The sequence below is a fragment of the Pelophylax lessonae genome (genome assembly GCF_965119305.1).
Source record: "Pelophylax lessonae genome assembly, chromosome: 9".
NCBI classification, from domain to species: Eukaryota; Metazoa; Chordata; class Amphibia; order Anura; family Ranidae; genus Pelophylax; species Pelophylax lessonae.
Window position 1 is genome coordinate 270,469,399 of NC_138776.1, and position 16,466 is coordinate 270,485,864.

Consider the following 16,466-nt stretch of genomic DNA (forward strand, 5'->3'; position numbering starts at 1 on the left):
CCCCTCTCTGCCAATCCCCCCCAAGGGTCCAGTATGTTTTTTTTATTTTTGGTGGGTCTCCTATTAACGTCTATAGTAGTCCCTCGTTTTGGATAAGGGTCCAGTATAGATCAAAGAATCCCAGAATTAGAAACTGGACTGAAACCGGATACATTTGGCTCCTCACTATCATTCATTATCACCAGCTCCAAAAACATGGACATCATAGCTGCTCTCGGACCCCCCAAGGGGTTTAGGGACACCCTGTGACGTATGCAGGTTCTGACTCTACATTTATGCCTGTTGGTGCTTTATACAAATATATATGTCTCCAGAAAAAAAATTTTCTCTAATATTAAAATATGAGATTTATTTTGTAAATACTTCTGTTAGTAAAAGTAGGCCAAGTACAGGTTTATAGAAAACACCAAGTAACCCAATCTGCATGTCCCAATTCCCACCAGAGGCAGCCCGCTTATTGACCCATTATATCCCCTCCTAATATTGTACAACCAATACAATTCAGATAATTCTCCTCTATCCGTCTACAGAGAAACCCGAATGGATCAGATGACCACGTCAATAAGGATGGAGGAGGACCGGAGTCACATGACTGAGAAGATACTAAACCTCACCCTGGAGATCATCTACCTGCTGACCGGAGAGGTGAGGAGGATTCTGGGAGGTCACATGACATCACTCTTATCTCTATTAATAAAACACAGACCTGACCGGAGAGGTGAGGAGGATTCTGGGAGGTCACATGACATCACTCTTATCTCTATTAATAATACACAGATCTGAACGGAGAGGTGAGGAGGATTCTGGGATTCTAACATGATATTCCTATTGGTTCTCCAATACAGAGACTTCCTCTTCTGAAGTCAGGTGAGGAGGATTCTGGGAATGTCCTATGATATTATTATTGGTCTTTATTGTAGAGTTTTCCTCTTGTGAAGTCTGGAAACAAGATGACCATCACAGTGCCTCCATGTGACTCCCTAAAACCTGAGAGACACAACATGCAGAAGATTCTAGAAGTCACCAAGAAGATGATAGAGCTGCTGACAGGAGAGGTGAGCGGTGCTGGGAATTCTGGGACATTATCCAGTAACAGACAAGGGATGTGTCTGGATGGTGACTGTATCATTGTGTGTGTCAGGTTCCTATAAGGTGTCAGGATGTCACTGTCTATTTCTCCATGGAGGAGTGGGAGTATTTAGAAGGACACAAGGATCTCTACAAGGACGTCATGATGGAGAATCAGCCGCCCCTCACATCACCGGGTAAGAGGAGACTTTATTGTAAAGGAGAGAGCAGTACGGAGGCTCCACCTAGATCCCCCATCATCTGATAAACACATAGAAACAATGTATTCAGTCAGTGTGTGTGTTTCCTACAGATGGATCCAGTAATGGGAACCCACCAGAGAGATGTCCCCGTCCTCTGTATTCCCGGGATTCCACACAGGAAGGTCACACCATCCCCCACCATCATCAGGTAGATGAGGAACAATCACTGATAATATCATTAGGATCTGTACATTATCTGCATTGTTACCACTGATGTCATTTTTATTATATATTCAGAGTGGAAACCTGAGAGATTCTAAAGTTGAGGTTAAAGAAGAGATAAAAGAGGAGGATGATGAGGATGGGGTGATGGAGGAGTCAGAGTTTCTAAAGGAAAGCAAAGATCTGTATCCTGACACCATGGAGGAGTCATCCAGCTACAGAAACCCACCAGAGAGATGTCCCCTTCCTCTGTATTCCCGGGATTCCACACAGGAAGGTCACACCATCCCAACATGTTACAAGGTTGGTGAATTGGAGCATCTAGAACATGGACTTCTGGAGAGGATGTGTTTTTCATATATAATATCACAATAATAAAGCTTATATCTTCCAGATGATATTCTCTCTCATTTTCTTGGTTTAGAGTGGAGATCCAATCGATATAGAATTTGAGATTAAAGCAGAAGAAGAGAGGTATGTGAGGGATGATCAGCAGTCTATGGAGGAGGATGGAATAACGGGGACATTTATAGAGGAGGACACTCCTACAGAGATCAGCACAGGTGGGTCATTAACACTAAAAACATTCCTCCAAATTTGAGTCATTCATGTACCCTCTACCTTTATCCTCAGTAATTTATTTTCTCCTCCCTTAGCTTTCCCTCTTTTTCAGCTTTCCTTTCTCTTCTTCTCTATTCCCTCTCTATGTCTTATATTGCAATGCCTGTGGATGTCTATGTGCTCCCATGTTTTTAGCATGGGGTACCCACATTTCAAAATGATGTGTTCCTTTCTATGTATTTCTATGATAACCCTACTCCGTGTGATATATATATATTATGTTCTGTTTAATCTTCGCTGTTCTTTTACTTTTTTTGCAGTTTCAAATAAAAGATATTTGTCTCTCTAAATTCATTCCTCCACCCATACTGCTCACTGATTGGTCCAGAGTAGGGCGGGAACTGGTTGTTATCAGCCTGTAAAACCCTGGTAACTTTCCTGAGCTGTGTTTCTGTATTTCTCTCAGATAATCTTTGTATTTCTATTTTAGTAGATGGACGGGAGATGAGGAAAACCTCAGAGGATTGTCTCACTTTGTCTCCAGACTGTAAAGTAGAAGATGAGGACATCACACAGTATAGTCCAGGAGAAAACCCGGCTACCTCAAATGTCCATCCAGCACCACACAGTGTAGATGGACCATCGTATTCCTCTTATCCTGAGGAACCTCAGACTGTGAGGGACAGTGCCGGACCATTGTATTCCTCTTATCCTGAGGAACCTCAGACTGTGGGGGACAGTGCCGCCCTTCCAACAGATAAGAGGTTTCCCTGTACAGAGTCCGGAAAGGGTTTTCATTTTAAATCCGATCTTAATGTGCATAAAAGAACTCACACAGGTGAGAAGCCGTATTCATGTTCTGAGTGTGAGAAATGTTTTGTACAAGAAGCAGAGCTGGTCACACATCAAAGGTTTCACACAGGGAAAAAGCCATATTCCTGTCCTGAGTGCGGAAAATGTTTTTCACAGAAATCCCATTATACCACCCATCAAAGATTGCACACGGGGGAGAAACCATATACCTGTCCGGAGTGCGGGAAAAGTTTTTCACAGAAATCCTATTTTAAAACCCATCACAAATTTCATACGAGGGAGAAGCCGTATTCCTGTCCTGAGTGCAAAAAATCTTTTGTACAAAGATCAGATCTTGTCAGACATCAGAGGTTTCACACGGGGGAAAAGCCGTATTCCTGTCTTGACTGCGGGAAATGTTTTTCAAGGAAGTTCAATCTTTCCCAACATCAAAGATCTCACACGGGTGAGAAGCCGTATTCCTGTCCTGAGTGAAGGAAATGTTCCTCACTGAAGTCCTGTCTTCCTGTACATCAGGGGTCCCACACAACCCTGGAGGTGTATTAGTGCCTTGAGTGCAGGAAATGTCTTCTATATGAATGTTGGTGGACATGTGGGGAAGAAGCACACCCTGATATACACCTCAGATATACTCCATGGCTGATCTTCATCATGTAAGAAACCCTTCATAATGAGATCAGAGATCACCAAATTGCTATCCATAATCTTTTAAGAATAGATCCCTAAGGTCGGGTTCACACAGTCTGGTGTCCTGTGCATTTTGTGTTCACTAATTCAGGTGAACATTTTTTTTCTCTTAATTCGCACCTGAATCGGAACTGAAAACACACAGGACCCTTTTCAGATTTGCACTGCAGCAGCCCCGGTCATGTGTGAACCGGCGTCAGTGAAAGCCGGTCACACTCACATGTTATGCGATTTGGATGTGGTGTAAAACGCATCCAATTAACTTATACATTATATAGCCAAAAGTATTGGGACGCCTGCCTTTGTATACACATGAACTTTAATGGCACCCCAGTCTTAGTCCATAGGGTTCAATATTGAATTGGCCCACCCTTTGTAGCTATAGCAGCTTCAACTCTTCTGGGAAGGCTGTCCACAAGGTTTAGGAGTGACTATGGGAATGTTTCACCGTTCTTCCAGAAGCGCATTTGTGAGGTGAGGCACTGATGTAGGATGAGAAGGCCTGGCTTGCAGTATCTGCTCTAATTCATTCAAAAGGTGTTCTATGGGGTTGAGGTCAGGACTTTGTACAGGCCAGGCAAGTTCCTCCACCCCAAACTCACTCATCCATGTCTTTGTGGACCTTGCTTTGTGCACGGGTGGGCAGTTATGTTGGAACAGGAAGGAGCCATCCCCAAACTCCTCCCACACGGTTGGGACCATTAAATTGTCCAAAATATTTTGGTATGCTGACGCCTTAAGAGTTCCTTCACTGGAACTAAGGGGCCAAGCCCAACCCCTGAAAAACACCCCCAAGTTCTTCCACCCCAAACTCGTTCATCCATGTCTTTATGGACCTTGCTTTGTGTACTGGTCCAAAACATTTGGTGAAGGGGGGGTTGATTTTCAGGAGTAGGGCTTGGCCCCTTAGTTCCAGCAAGGGGAACTCTTAGGGCATCTGCATACCAAGACATTTTGGACAATTTCATGCTCCCAACTTTGTGGGAAGAGTTTGGGGATGGCCCCTTCCTGTTCCAACATGACTGCGCACCAGTGCACAAAGCAAGGTCCATAAAGACATGGATAAGTGAGTTTAGGGTGAAGGAGCTTGACTGACCTGCACAGAATCCTGACCTCAACCTGATAGAACACCTTTGGGATGAATTAGGGGCCAGACCCTCTCGTCCACATCAGTGCCTGACCTCACAAATGCGCTTTTGGAAGAATGGTCAAACATTCCCATAGACACACTTCTAAACCTTATGGACAGCCTTCCCAGAAGAGTTGAAGCTGTTATAGCTGCAAAGGGTGGGCCAACTCAATATTGAACGCTACGGACTAAGACTGGGATGCCTTTAAAGTTCATGTGTGTGTAAAGGCAGGCGTCCCAATACTTTGGGTAGTGTATGGGAACCTGGCCTACATGTCAGGAGACGTTTACTGTATATAATGACTGGTAGTATGTAGTAGATCAATAAATAGTCCTCCTAGAAATGGTTTTACCAGGCTGCAGCTAGGGGGCGCTCTAATGTGACCATAGCAGAGTGATCCCATCTAGCTCATATTAACCCTTTCACCGCCAGAACTGATTTTTTTTTGCACATTTTGGGCCTGAAGATTAGTTAAAACCCCCCAAACATCTATTTTCTGAAAGCAGAGACCCCAGAGAATAAAATGATGGTGATTGTTAAGGTGTTCTTCGTACACAAATTTCCCCGTAATATCCAGGTTTATTTTCTGCCCTTCCCCCATTTTCTATGGTGTGATTTTTTTCTGCAATACTTTGTTATAATAATGTAACACGTTGTGTATTGTATAATACACAAATTATTAACGACTCCGCCTACACATTCCAGACAAGTCATTTTCCTGACCAATCCGGTTTTGTTTCCTGATTTTATGACTGCAATCTTGTTAAAAGTAAAATTATAATAAAAAATTTCTGTGAAAAAAAAGTTGGGTGTGTCGGTGAAATGACGACAAAATCTATACATTTCTCATAGGTGATGCTTTAAGCCTTCAGTGGTCATCAGTTTGGAATTCACTGTGAATTAATGGCCCACAGTGCAGTGGTCAGGAGTATATCATATACAGCCCAGGGTACAAAGTGCAGTGGTCAGGAGTATATCATATACAACCCAGGGTACAGAGTGTAGTGGTCAAGAGTATGTTATATACATCCCAGGGTACAGAGTGTAGTGGTCAGGAGTATATCATATACAGCCCAGGGTACAGAGTGCAGTGGTCAAAAGTATGGTCTGAGCAGACCAGCTGAGATTACCATGGCTATATCCGCTCGTAGACATCTTTCTATATCTGGTGACTTTTGGGCTCTGAGAGCTCCTAAGCAGGAGATACAGCTGATGGGGTGGCTATTTAACGTGATAAATTGATGCTTCAGGATTTGGGGAATACGTCTCGTGTATCCCTGACATTATCTCTTTATATAATAGATTTGGGCTATCTATTTGATGCCTTACTGTACCTATATGTTGAATTTCCTTATATACAGAATACCATACACTGCTACCTTATCTGTAACTAAGTAAACTGGCACCCGGAAATAATTCACAAGGTGGTTTATAGACGATGTACATCCTTTAGAGATAGGTTGGTAAACGGCTTTTCCCCAGAACCTACACAGAGAAAAACGGAACTCTCAGATTTGCCATGAATGCCCATTCATAAAAGAAAGTACTATATGTTCACTTCCGAATGGTGAAGAGTTCATTCCGAAACACCTCGTGTATTGCCTACCAGTCGGGGGGGGGGGGGGGTTATATAATGGCCTGTGACTGTGGTACTTTCTACGTGGAAAAAAACAAAGAGGCCATTCCACAACAGAGTTCACGACCATGTATAATGTACTGGAAAAGGAAAGATAGTCTCCCCAACTAGTGGACATGTAATGTAAGCCCAAGATTTGAAGTAACAGTGATGCATTTTATGGCAATGAACAGGCTATATGAAGACCACAGGGGGGGGTTCTTGACAAATAAATTCTACAGCGAGAAGCTCCTTGGATACAACATCTCAGAGCTACTGTCCCTCTGGGATAAATGATATGATAAGTTATAAACCATTCTTCAAATAATATATAATAAATCGTATATACCATATGGCATCATGAGGGTTACATTGGATAAACCACACCTTTACCTTCCCCACAAAGGATATTTAAGGACACATATGACAAGAAAATATAAAAAATTCTAAATGCATAGCACAAGACTGTTCACTCTATGAGACGTTTCTTGGGGGCTGATCTTTCTCTGAGCTCCACAAGGTGGTGATCTCACCTCTATCCAGACAGGAAGTCTCTATGGAAGACAGGAAGTGATGTCAGGTACAGACAGGAAGTGATGTTAGATAAAGACAAGAAGTTCCATGAGGTACGAAGGAGCGAGGAGAGATTGCTGGAAGATGCACCAGAGGAGGTAATAAGATCGTATTTTCTATTTACACCCAATGACCCCCCCCCCCTCCCTGTCATGTCCGTCCTCTTCCTCCATAGTCACTGTGAGCTGCCATTCACGGTATTTGCCAGGAATAGATTGTGTTGGAAGTGATCATGTGTTTTGTTTTTGTTTTCTTGCCATAATTTATTATTATTGACGTAGATCTACATCGTTGGAAGACTGATAAGGAGTAACCCGGGGTATATGTACGAGAGCCCTGCGCGGGCCTGTTTTCTTAAATTCACAGCCACTGAATGTATGACCAGGACCGCCCGCACCCGCAACCTATGTGTTCCGCACCCGCAATGTTTGTGTCCACTCCCGCAAACTTTATCTCAGTGCTGGCCCTTATCTGCAGTCAAAGCCCTTATCTTATAATGATGCTGAAAAGAGGTTTTAGAGTAAGAGGCTCATCATGCTCTCCCTGCAGCTATGGTTCCTCCTTCTCCTACCCCAGCCAATAACCACATCATACAACGATGCCTGATACAGTGCCAGACCAAACCATTGCACACAGGCTCTCCCTGCAGCTATGGTTCCTTCCTTCCCTAGCAAATGACCTCATACAACGTCTGATACAGTGCCAGACCAAACCATTACACAGAAAAGGGAGGGGGGAAAAAAAGAAAAGTCTTCCCAGACCTCGCTCCGCCAGCTCTCGTTACACCTTCTTGGGGTATAGTACACTGACAGTCATGTACCATACCCCGAGAAGAGTAACGAGAGCTGGCGGAGCGAGGTCAGGGAAGAATTTTCTTCTTTGCCCCCCTCCTTTTCCTGTGTAATGGTTCGGTCTGGCACTGTATCAGCATTGGTTATTGGCTGCGCTGGGGAAGGAAGGAACCATAGCTGCGGGGAGAGCATGCACAAGTACAGTGAGTTCTTGCATCATAGAGATCTCCGCGGGTCTCCCACAAAAGTTCCTGACCACCCGCACCTGCCCGCAGCAATGGGAAAATCGCCCGCACCCACGAGATTTGCGTCAGGACCCGTGGAAGCCCGCACCAAGTGCAGCCCTCTAATATGTACCCCATAAACATTCACATAGTTGCATAGTTACATAGTAGGTGAGGTTGAATAAAGACAATAGTCCATCCAGTTCAACCTGTGTAGGTGTGTGTGACTGTAATCATCTAACATAGCCATTAATCTCCTGATCCTTGAGATGTAAGTCTAAGAGTCTTTTGAAAGTCACCATACTTCCCGCAGAAACCACCTCTTGTGGTAGACAATTCCACAATCTTGTAGCCCTAACAGTAAAGAACCCCCCACGTTGCCTGAGGTTAAAACGCTTCTCCTCTAATCGCATTGTATGCCCTCGAGTCCTCATGCAATTCCTTCGAATGAACAGCTTTTTTTCTAAGCTGAGATCCCCATTAAGATATTTATAAATTGCTATCATGTCCCCTCTCAGACGTCTCTTCTCCAGGGAAAATAAATCGAGCGATTGCAGACGCTCTTCATAGTCAAGGTCCTCCAATCCCCTAATTAGTTTAGTTGCCCTTCTCTGGACTCTCTCCAGCTCCAACACATCCCTCCTGAGGACTGGCGACCAGAACTGGACAGAATACTCCAGATGCGGTCGGACCAGAGTTTTATAAAGTGGAAGGATTATAGTCTTATCTCTGGAATACATCCCTTTCTTTATGCATGCTAATATTCTGTTGGCTTTGGAAGCTGCCGCTTGGCATTGCATGCTGTTGCCTAATCTATCATCAACCAAGACTCCCAGATCTTTCTCCATTTTTGAGTCCCCCAAGGGTTCCCCTCCTAACGTGTATTGTGTTTTTATGTTTTTGGTCCCCAAGTGCAAAACCTTACACTTCTCCACATTAAACCTCATTTGCCATGTCGTTGCCCACTCCGTATCCACTCCACTCACGTGTGGGAAAGTATTTGAGGGCCATCTTATTAAGGGCGACATCCAGATTCCATAAACCCCCCAGACCCCCACTGGGAAAAGGATTGGGGTGAAGGGGTCCTTTGCAAGATACACTCCCCATGTTGATGGCATACAGCCTGGTATGGTTCAAAGGGAAGTAGAGATGTAAAGATTTCAGGAATTTTGAAGCCGTGGGGGAAAAAAACGATTTTTCCCTGTTTTTTTTTGTTTTTATTTTTTTTCAGAAAAAAATACATTTTGGTAAAAATTGAAAACAAAAAAAATCAGGGTGGAGACGTTTTACTTCATTTTGTTACACTGGGAAGGTGAAATGTATATAAAAGTATTATGCTTGAAATAAAAGTACAGCTTATTCAGTAAATAAACTAAACTTGCTTTTTAAAATTAGATTTTTTGTATTACAAATGGAATAACAAGGACTGTATATGATAAGAAATAATTACGCCCCTTCCTAACCAATGAAACCACAAAGCTCCTAATTCACTCCATGGTTATCTCTTGCCTCGACTACTGCAACTCCCTCCTTATTGGCTTATCTTTACATAGGCTCCTCCCCCCCTTCAGTCCATCATGAATGCTGCTGCCAGACTCATCCACCTTACCAACCACTCAGCATCTGCTACTCCTCCCCGCCAATCTATCCAATTGGCTTCCTTTCAATGTCCTCCACCACCTCCCTGTGAATCCCTCCACTGGCCTCCATTCCGTGTCCTTCACCCCTCTCTGCGAATCCCTCCACTGGCCTCCATTCAGTGTCCTTCACCCCTTTCTGTGAATCCCTCCACTGGCTTCCATTTAGTGTCCTCCACCACTCTCTGGCCTCCATTCATTGTCCTCCATACCTCTCTACCAATCCCTCCACGGGCCTCCATTCAATATCCTCCACCCCTCTCTGCCAATCCCACTACTGGCCTCTATTCATTGTCCTCCACCCCTCTCTGCAATTCCTCCACTGACTTCTATTCAGTGTCCTCCGCCCCTCTCTGCCAATCCTTCCACAGGCTTCCATTCAGTGTTGGTCTCACCATTTTACTGAGAGGAGGAAAAGAAAAAACTATTTACTGAGCAGACTATAGGGGAACATTTTGCTGTGATGGTGATACATTCATATGAATCATTTAGAGGTTAAATAAGATCAACTCATTTGTCAGACAAATTCACCCTCTTACCTGTCATTTACAGTAGAAACCATCATCTACTGTATCTCAACAATCACCTAACATGTATGAGGTTCAAGATGGAGTCAACTAGCAAACTAAAAACTGGAGCTTTTTCTCTGCAGTGCCCCCTAGTGGAAAATTCATATTTCTCTTGTTTAGGAACTGCATTGAGAAGTACAGTGTTACTTGAATGGTATTCCAGGATTTGCTTGTCCTCAGTTGAGAGAACTTGCAATAATTTAAGACTTTACATAAAGTTTTGGAAAAACGACTTTGGAAAAAAAAAATGGAAAAAAAAAAAGTTTTTTTTCCCCAAGCTTTCCTATCTCTAGGGGGAAGGCACATTCTCACCTGCCTGTTCCTGGCTGGCCAGCCTGCATGCTCAGATAAGGGTCTGTTAAGGAAATTGGGGAGGACCCCAGGCCATTTTTTTATGTTGTGTGGATTTCCCCATTGACATCCATACCAGACCCCCATCAAGGATAAGGGTCCAGTATGTTTTTTTTTTATTTTTGGTGGGTCTCCTATTAACGTCTATAGTAGTCCCTCGTTTTGGATAAGGGTCCAGTATAGATCAAAGAATCCCAGAATTAGAAACTGGACTGAAACCGGATACATTTGGCTCCTCACTATTATTCATTATCACCAGCTCCAAAACATGGATATCATAGCTGCTCTCAGACCCCCCCAATGGGTATAGGGACACCCTGTGACGTATGCAGGTTCTGACACTACATTTATGCCTGTTGGTGCTTTATACAAATATATCTGTCTCCAAAAAAATTTTTTCTCTGATATTAAAATATGAATTTTATTTTGTAGATACTTCTGTTAGTAAAAGTAGGCCAAGTACAGGTTTATAGAAAACACCAAGTAACCCAATCTGCATGTCTCAATTCCCACCAGAGGCAGCCCGCTTATTGACCCATTATATCCCCTCCTAATATTGTACAACCAATACAATCCAGATAATTCTCCGCTATCTGTCTACAGAGAAACCCCCATAGATCACCTGACCACGTCAATGGGGATGGAGGAGGACCGGAGTCACATGACTGAGAAGATACTAAACCTCACCCTGAAGATCATCTACCTGCTGACCGGAGAGGTGAGGAGGACTCTGGGAGGTCACATGACATCACTCTTATCTCTATTAATAAAACACAGACCTGACCGGAGAGGTGAGGAGCAGTGGCAGCTGGTGCTCCATGGGCCGGGGGGTGGCAGACGGACCGCACCATACACCCCCCCTTTGGACCACATTTGGCCGCAGACCCCCAGGACAGGACCCTCAGGACAGAATAGGACCCCCAGGACAGGACCCCCAGGACAGGACAGGATCACTCACCCTGCCTGGACATCAGCGACGGCGGCGGTGGTCTGCGTCTCCTCCCTCCTCCTCCTCCATGCCCAATGGCATGGCTTCTCCTTTCAGCCAATTGGGAAATGGGTCTCAGAATCCGCTTCCTGATTGGCCAGGAGGAGGATCCGTGTGACAATAGCGAATTTTCATTCGCTATTGTAACACAACTGGGTGCTGGGTGGACTCGGGGCGCACTACTCTGCGCCCCGAGCACACCCTTTTTTTTTTAGCCTGTGAGAGCCTCTGGCTCTAATCACATGGCTAAAAAAAAAAAAATCCCCATTAAACTCCATACGTCCCGTGCCCCGCATGTAGATTAGAGGGCCGGACGCATGGATGGGGGGCGGCGCCCCGTATACACCAGCCGCAACTGGTGAGGATTCTGGGAGGTCACATGACATCAATCTTATCTCTATTAATAAAACACAGACCTGACCGGAGAGGTGAGGAGGATTCTGGGAGGTCACATGACATCACTCTTATCTCGATTAATAAAACACAGACCTGACCGGAGAGGTGAGGAGGATTCTGGGATTCTAACATGATATTCCTATTGGTTCTCCAATACAGAGATTTCCTCTTCTGAAATCAGGTGATCATATGACCATCACAGTGCCTCCATGTGACTCCCTAAAACCTGAGAGACACAACATGCAGAAGATTCTAGAAGTCACCAAGAAGATGATGGAGCTGCTGACAGGAGAGGTGAGCGGTGCTGGGAATTCTGGGACATTATCCAGTAACAGACAAGGGATGTGTCTGGATGGTGACTGTATCATTGTGTGTGTCAGGTTCCTATAAGGTGTCAGGATGTCACTGTCTATTTCGCCATGGAGGAGTGGGAGTATTTAGAAGGACACAAGGATCTCTACAAGGACGTCATGATGGAGAATCAGCCGCCCCTCACATCACCGGGTAAGAGGAGACTTTATTGTAAAGGAGAGAGCAGTACGGAGGCTCCACCTAGATCCCCCATCATCTGATAAACACATAGAAACAATGTATTCAGTCAGTGTGTGTGTGTTTCCTACAGATGGATCCAGTAATGGGAACCCACCAGAGAGATGTCCCCGTCCTCTGTATTCCCGGGATTCCACACAGGAAGGTCACACCATCCCTAATTGTTACAAGGTTGGTGGGACAGAGCTTCTAGAACATGGACTTGTGAAGGCAATGTTTGGATTTTTTGTTTACGTGATGTCACAATATTAAATCTTCTATTTTACAGATGATATTCTCTCTCATTTTCTTGGTTTAGAGTGGAGATCCAATCAATATAGAATTTGAGGTTAAAGCAGAAGAAGAAGAAGAAGAAGAGACGTATGTGAGGGATGATCAGCAGTCTATGGAGGAGGATGGAATAACGGGGACATTTATAGAGGAGGACACTCCTACAGAGATCAGCACAGGTGGGTCATTAACACTAAATACATTCCTCCAAATTTGAAGTCATTCATGTACCCTCTACCTTTATCCTCAGTAATTTATTTTCCCTCTTCTTCAGCTTTCCTTTCTCACTTCCCTTTCTCTTTCTTCTCTATTCCCTCCCTATGTCTTATATTACAATGTCGGTGGATGTCTATGTGCTCCCATGTTTTTAGCTTGGGGAACCCACGTTTCGAGCTGGGATATTGTTTTCTATGTATTTCTATGATAGCCCTGCTCCGTGTGTTATTTATATTGCAATTTTGTTCTACAGTGGGGACTGCCCCCCCTTTTATGTTCTGTTCGATGTTCATTGTTCTTTTACTTTTTTGCAATTTCAAATAAAAAAATATTTGTCCCTCTAAATCCATGCCTTCACCCATACTGCTCACTGATTGGTTCAGAGTAGGGAGGGAACTGGTTGTTATCAGCCTGTAAAACCCTGGTCACTGAGCTGTGTTTCTGTATTTCTCTCGGATAATCTTTGTATTTCTATTTTAGTAGAAGGACGGGAGAGGAGGAAAACCTCAGAGGATTGTCTCACTTTGTCTCCAGACTGTAAAGTAGAAGATGAGGACATCACACAGTATAGTCCAGGAGAAAACCCGGATACCTCAAATGTCCATCCGGCACCACACAGTGTAGATGGACCATCGTATTCCTCTTATCCTGAGGAACCTCAGACTGTGAGGGACAGTGCTGGACCATCGTATTCCTCTTATCCTGAGGAACCTCAGACTGTGAGGGACAGTGCCGGACCATCGTATTCCTCTTATCCTGAGGAACCTCAGACTGTGAGGGACAGTGCCGGACCATCGTATTCCTCTTATCCTGAGGAACCTCAGACTGTGAGGGACAGTGCCGGACCATCGTATTCCTCTTATCCTGAGGATCCTCAGACTGTGAGGGACAGTGCCGGACCATCGTATTCCTCTTATCCTGAGGAACCTCAGACGGTGAGGAACGGTGCCGGACCATCGTATTCATCTTATCCTGAGGAACCTCAGACTGTGAGGGACAGTGCCGTCCTTCCAACAGATAAGAGGTTTCCGTGTATTAAGTGCGGAAAGTGTTTCCGTTTTAAATCCGCTCTTAATGTGCATAAAAGAACTCACACAGGTGAGAAGCCGTATTCCTGTCCTAAGTGTGGGAAATGTTTTTCACAGAAATTTAATTATAACACCCATCAAAGATCGCACACGGGGGATAAACCATATACCTGTCCAGAGTGCGGGAAAAGTTTTTCACAAAAATCCCATTATAAAACCCATCACAAATTGCATACGGGGGAGAAGCCGTATTCCTGTCCTGAATGCAAGAAATGTTTTATACTAAAATCAGATCTTGTCAGACATCAGAGGTCTCACACGGGGGAGAAGCCATATTGCTGTTCTGAGTGCGGGAAATCTTTTTCAAGGAGGTCCAATCTTTCCGAACATCAAAAAACTCACACAGGGGAGAAGCCGTATTTCTGTTCCGAGTGCGGGAAATCTTTTTCACAGAAATTCAATTATAACACCCATCAAAGATCGCACACGGGGGATAAACCATGTACTTGTCCAGAGTGCGGGAAAAGTTTTTCAGAAAAATCCCATCACAAATTGCATAGGGGGGAGAAGCCGTATTCCTGTCCTGAATGCAAGAAATGTTTTATACTAAAATCAGATCTTGTCAGATATCAGAGGTCTCACACGGGGGAGAAGCCGTATTGCTGTCCTGAGTGCGGGAAATCTTTTTCAAGGAGGTCCAATCTTTCCGAACATCAAAAATCTCACACAGGGGAGAAGCCATATTTCTGTTCTGAGTGCGGGAAATGTTTTTCAGCGAAGTCCAGTCTTATCAGACATCAGAGATCTCACATGGAGGAGAAGCCGTATTCCTGTCCTGAGTGAGGGACATGTTCCTCACTGAAACCCTGTCTTCCTGTACATCAGGGGTTCCACACAACCCTTGCGGTGTATTAGTGCTTTAAGTGCGGAAAAATGTCTTCTATATGAATGTTGGTGGACATGTGGGGAAGAAGCACACCCTGATATACACCTCAGATATACTCCATGGTTGATCTTCATCATGTAAGAAACCCTTCATAAGGAGATCAGAGATCACCAAATTGCTACGCATAATCTTTTATGAATAGATCCCTAAGGCCGGGTTCACACAGTCCGTTGTCCTGTGCATTTTGTGTTCACCAGTTCAGGTAAAAAATCTTTTTCTCTGAATTCGCACCTGAACCGGAACCAAAAACACACAGGACCCTTTTCAGATTTGCACTTCAGCGGCCCCGGTCATGTGTGAAAGCCGGTCACACTCACATGTTATGCGATTTGAATTGTTAAACGCATCCAATTGACATATACACTATATAACCAAAAGTATTGGGACGCCTGCCTTTACACACACATGAACTTTAATGACATCCCAGTCAGTCCTTGGGGTTCAATATTGAGTTGGCCCACCCTTTGCCGCTATAACAGCTTCAACTCTTCTGGGATGGCTGTCCACAAGGTTTAGGAGTGTCTATGGGAATGTTTCAACATTCTTCCAGAAGTGCATTTGTGAGGTCAGGCACCAATGTAGGATGAGAAGGCCTGGCTTGCAGTCTCTGCTCTAATTCATTCAAAAGGTGTTGTATGGGGTTGAGGTCAGGACTCTGTACAGGCCAGGCAAGTTCCTCAACCCCAAACTCACTCACCCATGTCTTTGTGGACCTTGCTTTGTGCACTGGTGCGCAGTTACAGTATGTTGGAACATGAAGGGGCCATCCCCAAACTCCTCCCACAAAGTTGGGACCATGAAATTGTCCAAAATGTCTTGGTATGCTGACGCCTTAAGAGTTCCCTTCACTGGAACTAAGGGGCCAAGCCCAACCCCTAAAAAACACCCCCAAGTTCCTCCACCCCAAACTCGCTCATCCATGTCTTTATGGACCTTGCTTTGTGTACTGGTCCAAAACATTTGTTGAAGGGGGGGTTGATTTTCAGGAGTAGGGCTTGGCCCCTTAGTTCCAGCAAAGAAAACTCTTAGGGCATCTGCATACCAAGACATTTTGGACATGTTCATGCTCCCAGAACAGAAAGAGTTTGGGGATGGCCCCTTCCTGTTCCAACATGGCTGCGTACCAGTGCACAAAGCAAGGTCAATAAAGACATGGATGATTTTGGAGTGAAGGAGCTTGACTGGCCTGCACAGATTCCTGACCTCAACCAATAGAGCACCTTTGGGATGAATTAGGGGCCAGACCCTCTCGTCCACATCAGTGCCTGACCTCACAAATGCACTTCTGGAAGAATGATCAAACTTTCCCATAGACACACTCCTAAACCTTGTGGACAGCCTTCCCAGAAGAGTTGAAGCTGTTATAGCTACAAAGGGTAGGCCAACTCAATAGTGAACCCTACGGACTAAGACTGGGGTGCCATTAAAGTTCATGTGTGTAAAGGCAGGCGTCCCAATACTTTTGGTAGTGTATAGGAGCCCGGCCTAAATGTCAGGAGACGTTTACTATATATAATGGCTGGAAATATGTAGCAGTTCAATGAATAGTCCTCCTAGAAATGATTTTACCAGGCTCCAGCTAGGGGGAGCTCTAATCTGACCACAGCAGAGTGATCCCATCTAGCTCAC

At 44.5% G+C, this 16,466-nt stretch overlaps 3 protein-coding genes across 3 annotated transcripts in view; 2 read left to right on the forward strand and 1 right to left on the reverse strand.

Annotated features, from left to right (window-relative positions):
* Nucleotides 1–16,466, reverse strand: part of LOC309564464 (uncharacterized protein) — a gene marked incomplete at both ends in the record, with an annotated part of 826,241 nt that overhangs the window by 418,556 nt on the left and 391,219 nt on the right.
* Nucleotides 535–16,466, forward strand: part of LOC309564056 (uncharacterized protein) — a gene marked incomplete at its 3' end in the record, with an annotated part of 31,991 nt that continues 16,059 nt past the window's right edge. The window contains exons 1-6 of the mRNA XM_082268682.1: nt 535–645; nt 11,988–12,122; nt 12,209–12,332; nt 12,451–12,497; nt 14,009–14,188; nt 14,345–14,512. Coding sequence (XP_082124808.1) covers nt 541–645; nt 11,988–12,122; nt 12,209–12,332; nt 12,451–12,497; nt 14,009–14,188; nt 14,345–14,512 — 759 coding nt within the window. The 5' untranslated portion in view covers nt 535–540. The remainder of the gene's footprint in view (nt 646–11,987; nt 12,123–12,208; nt 12,333–12,450; nt 12,498–14,008; nt 14,189–14,344; nt 14,513–16,466) is intronic.
* Nucleotides 1,641–16,466, forward strand: part of LOC309564057 (uncharacterized protein) — a gene marked incomplete at its 5' end in the record, with an annotated part of 455,352 nt that continues 440,526 nt past the window's right edge. The window contains 2 exons of the mRNA XM_082268683.1: nt 1,641–1,678; nt 2,882–3,374. Of these exons, the coding sequence (XP_082124809.1) occupies nt 1,641–1,678; nt 2,882–3,341 (498 nt within the window). The 3' untranslated portion in view covers nt 3,342–3,374. The remainder of the gene's footprint in view (nt 1,679–2,881; nt 3,375–16,466) is intronic.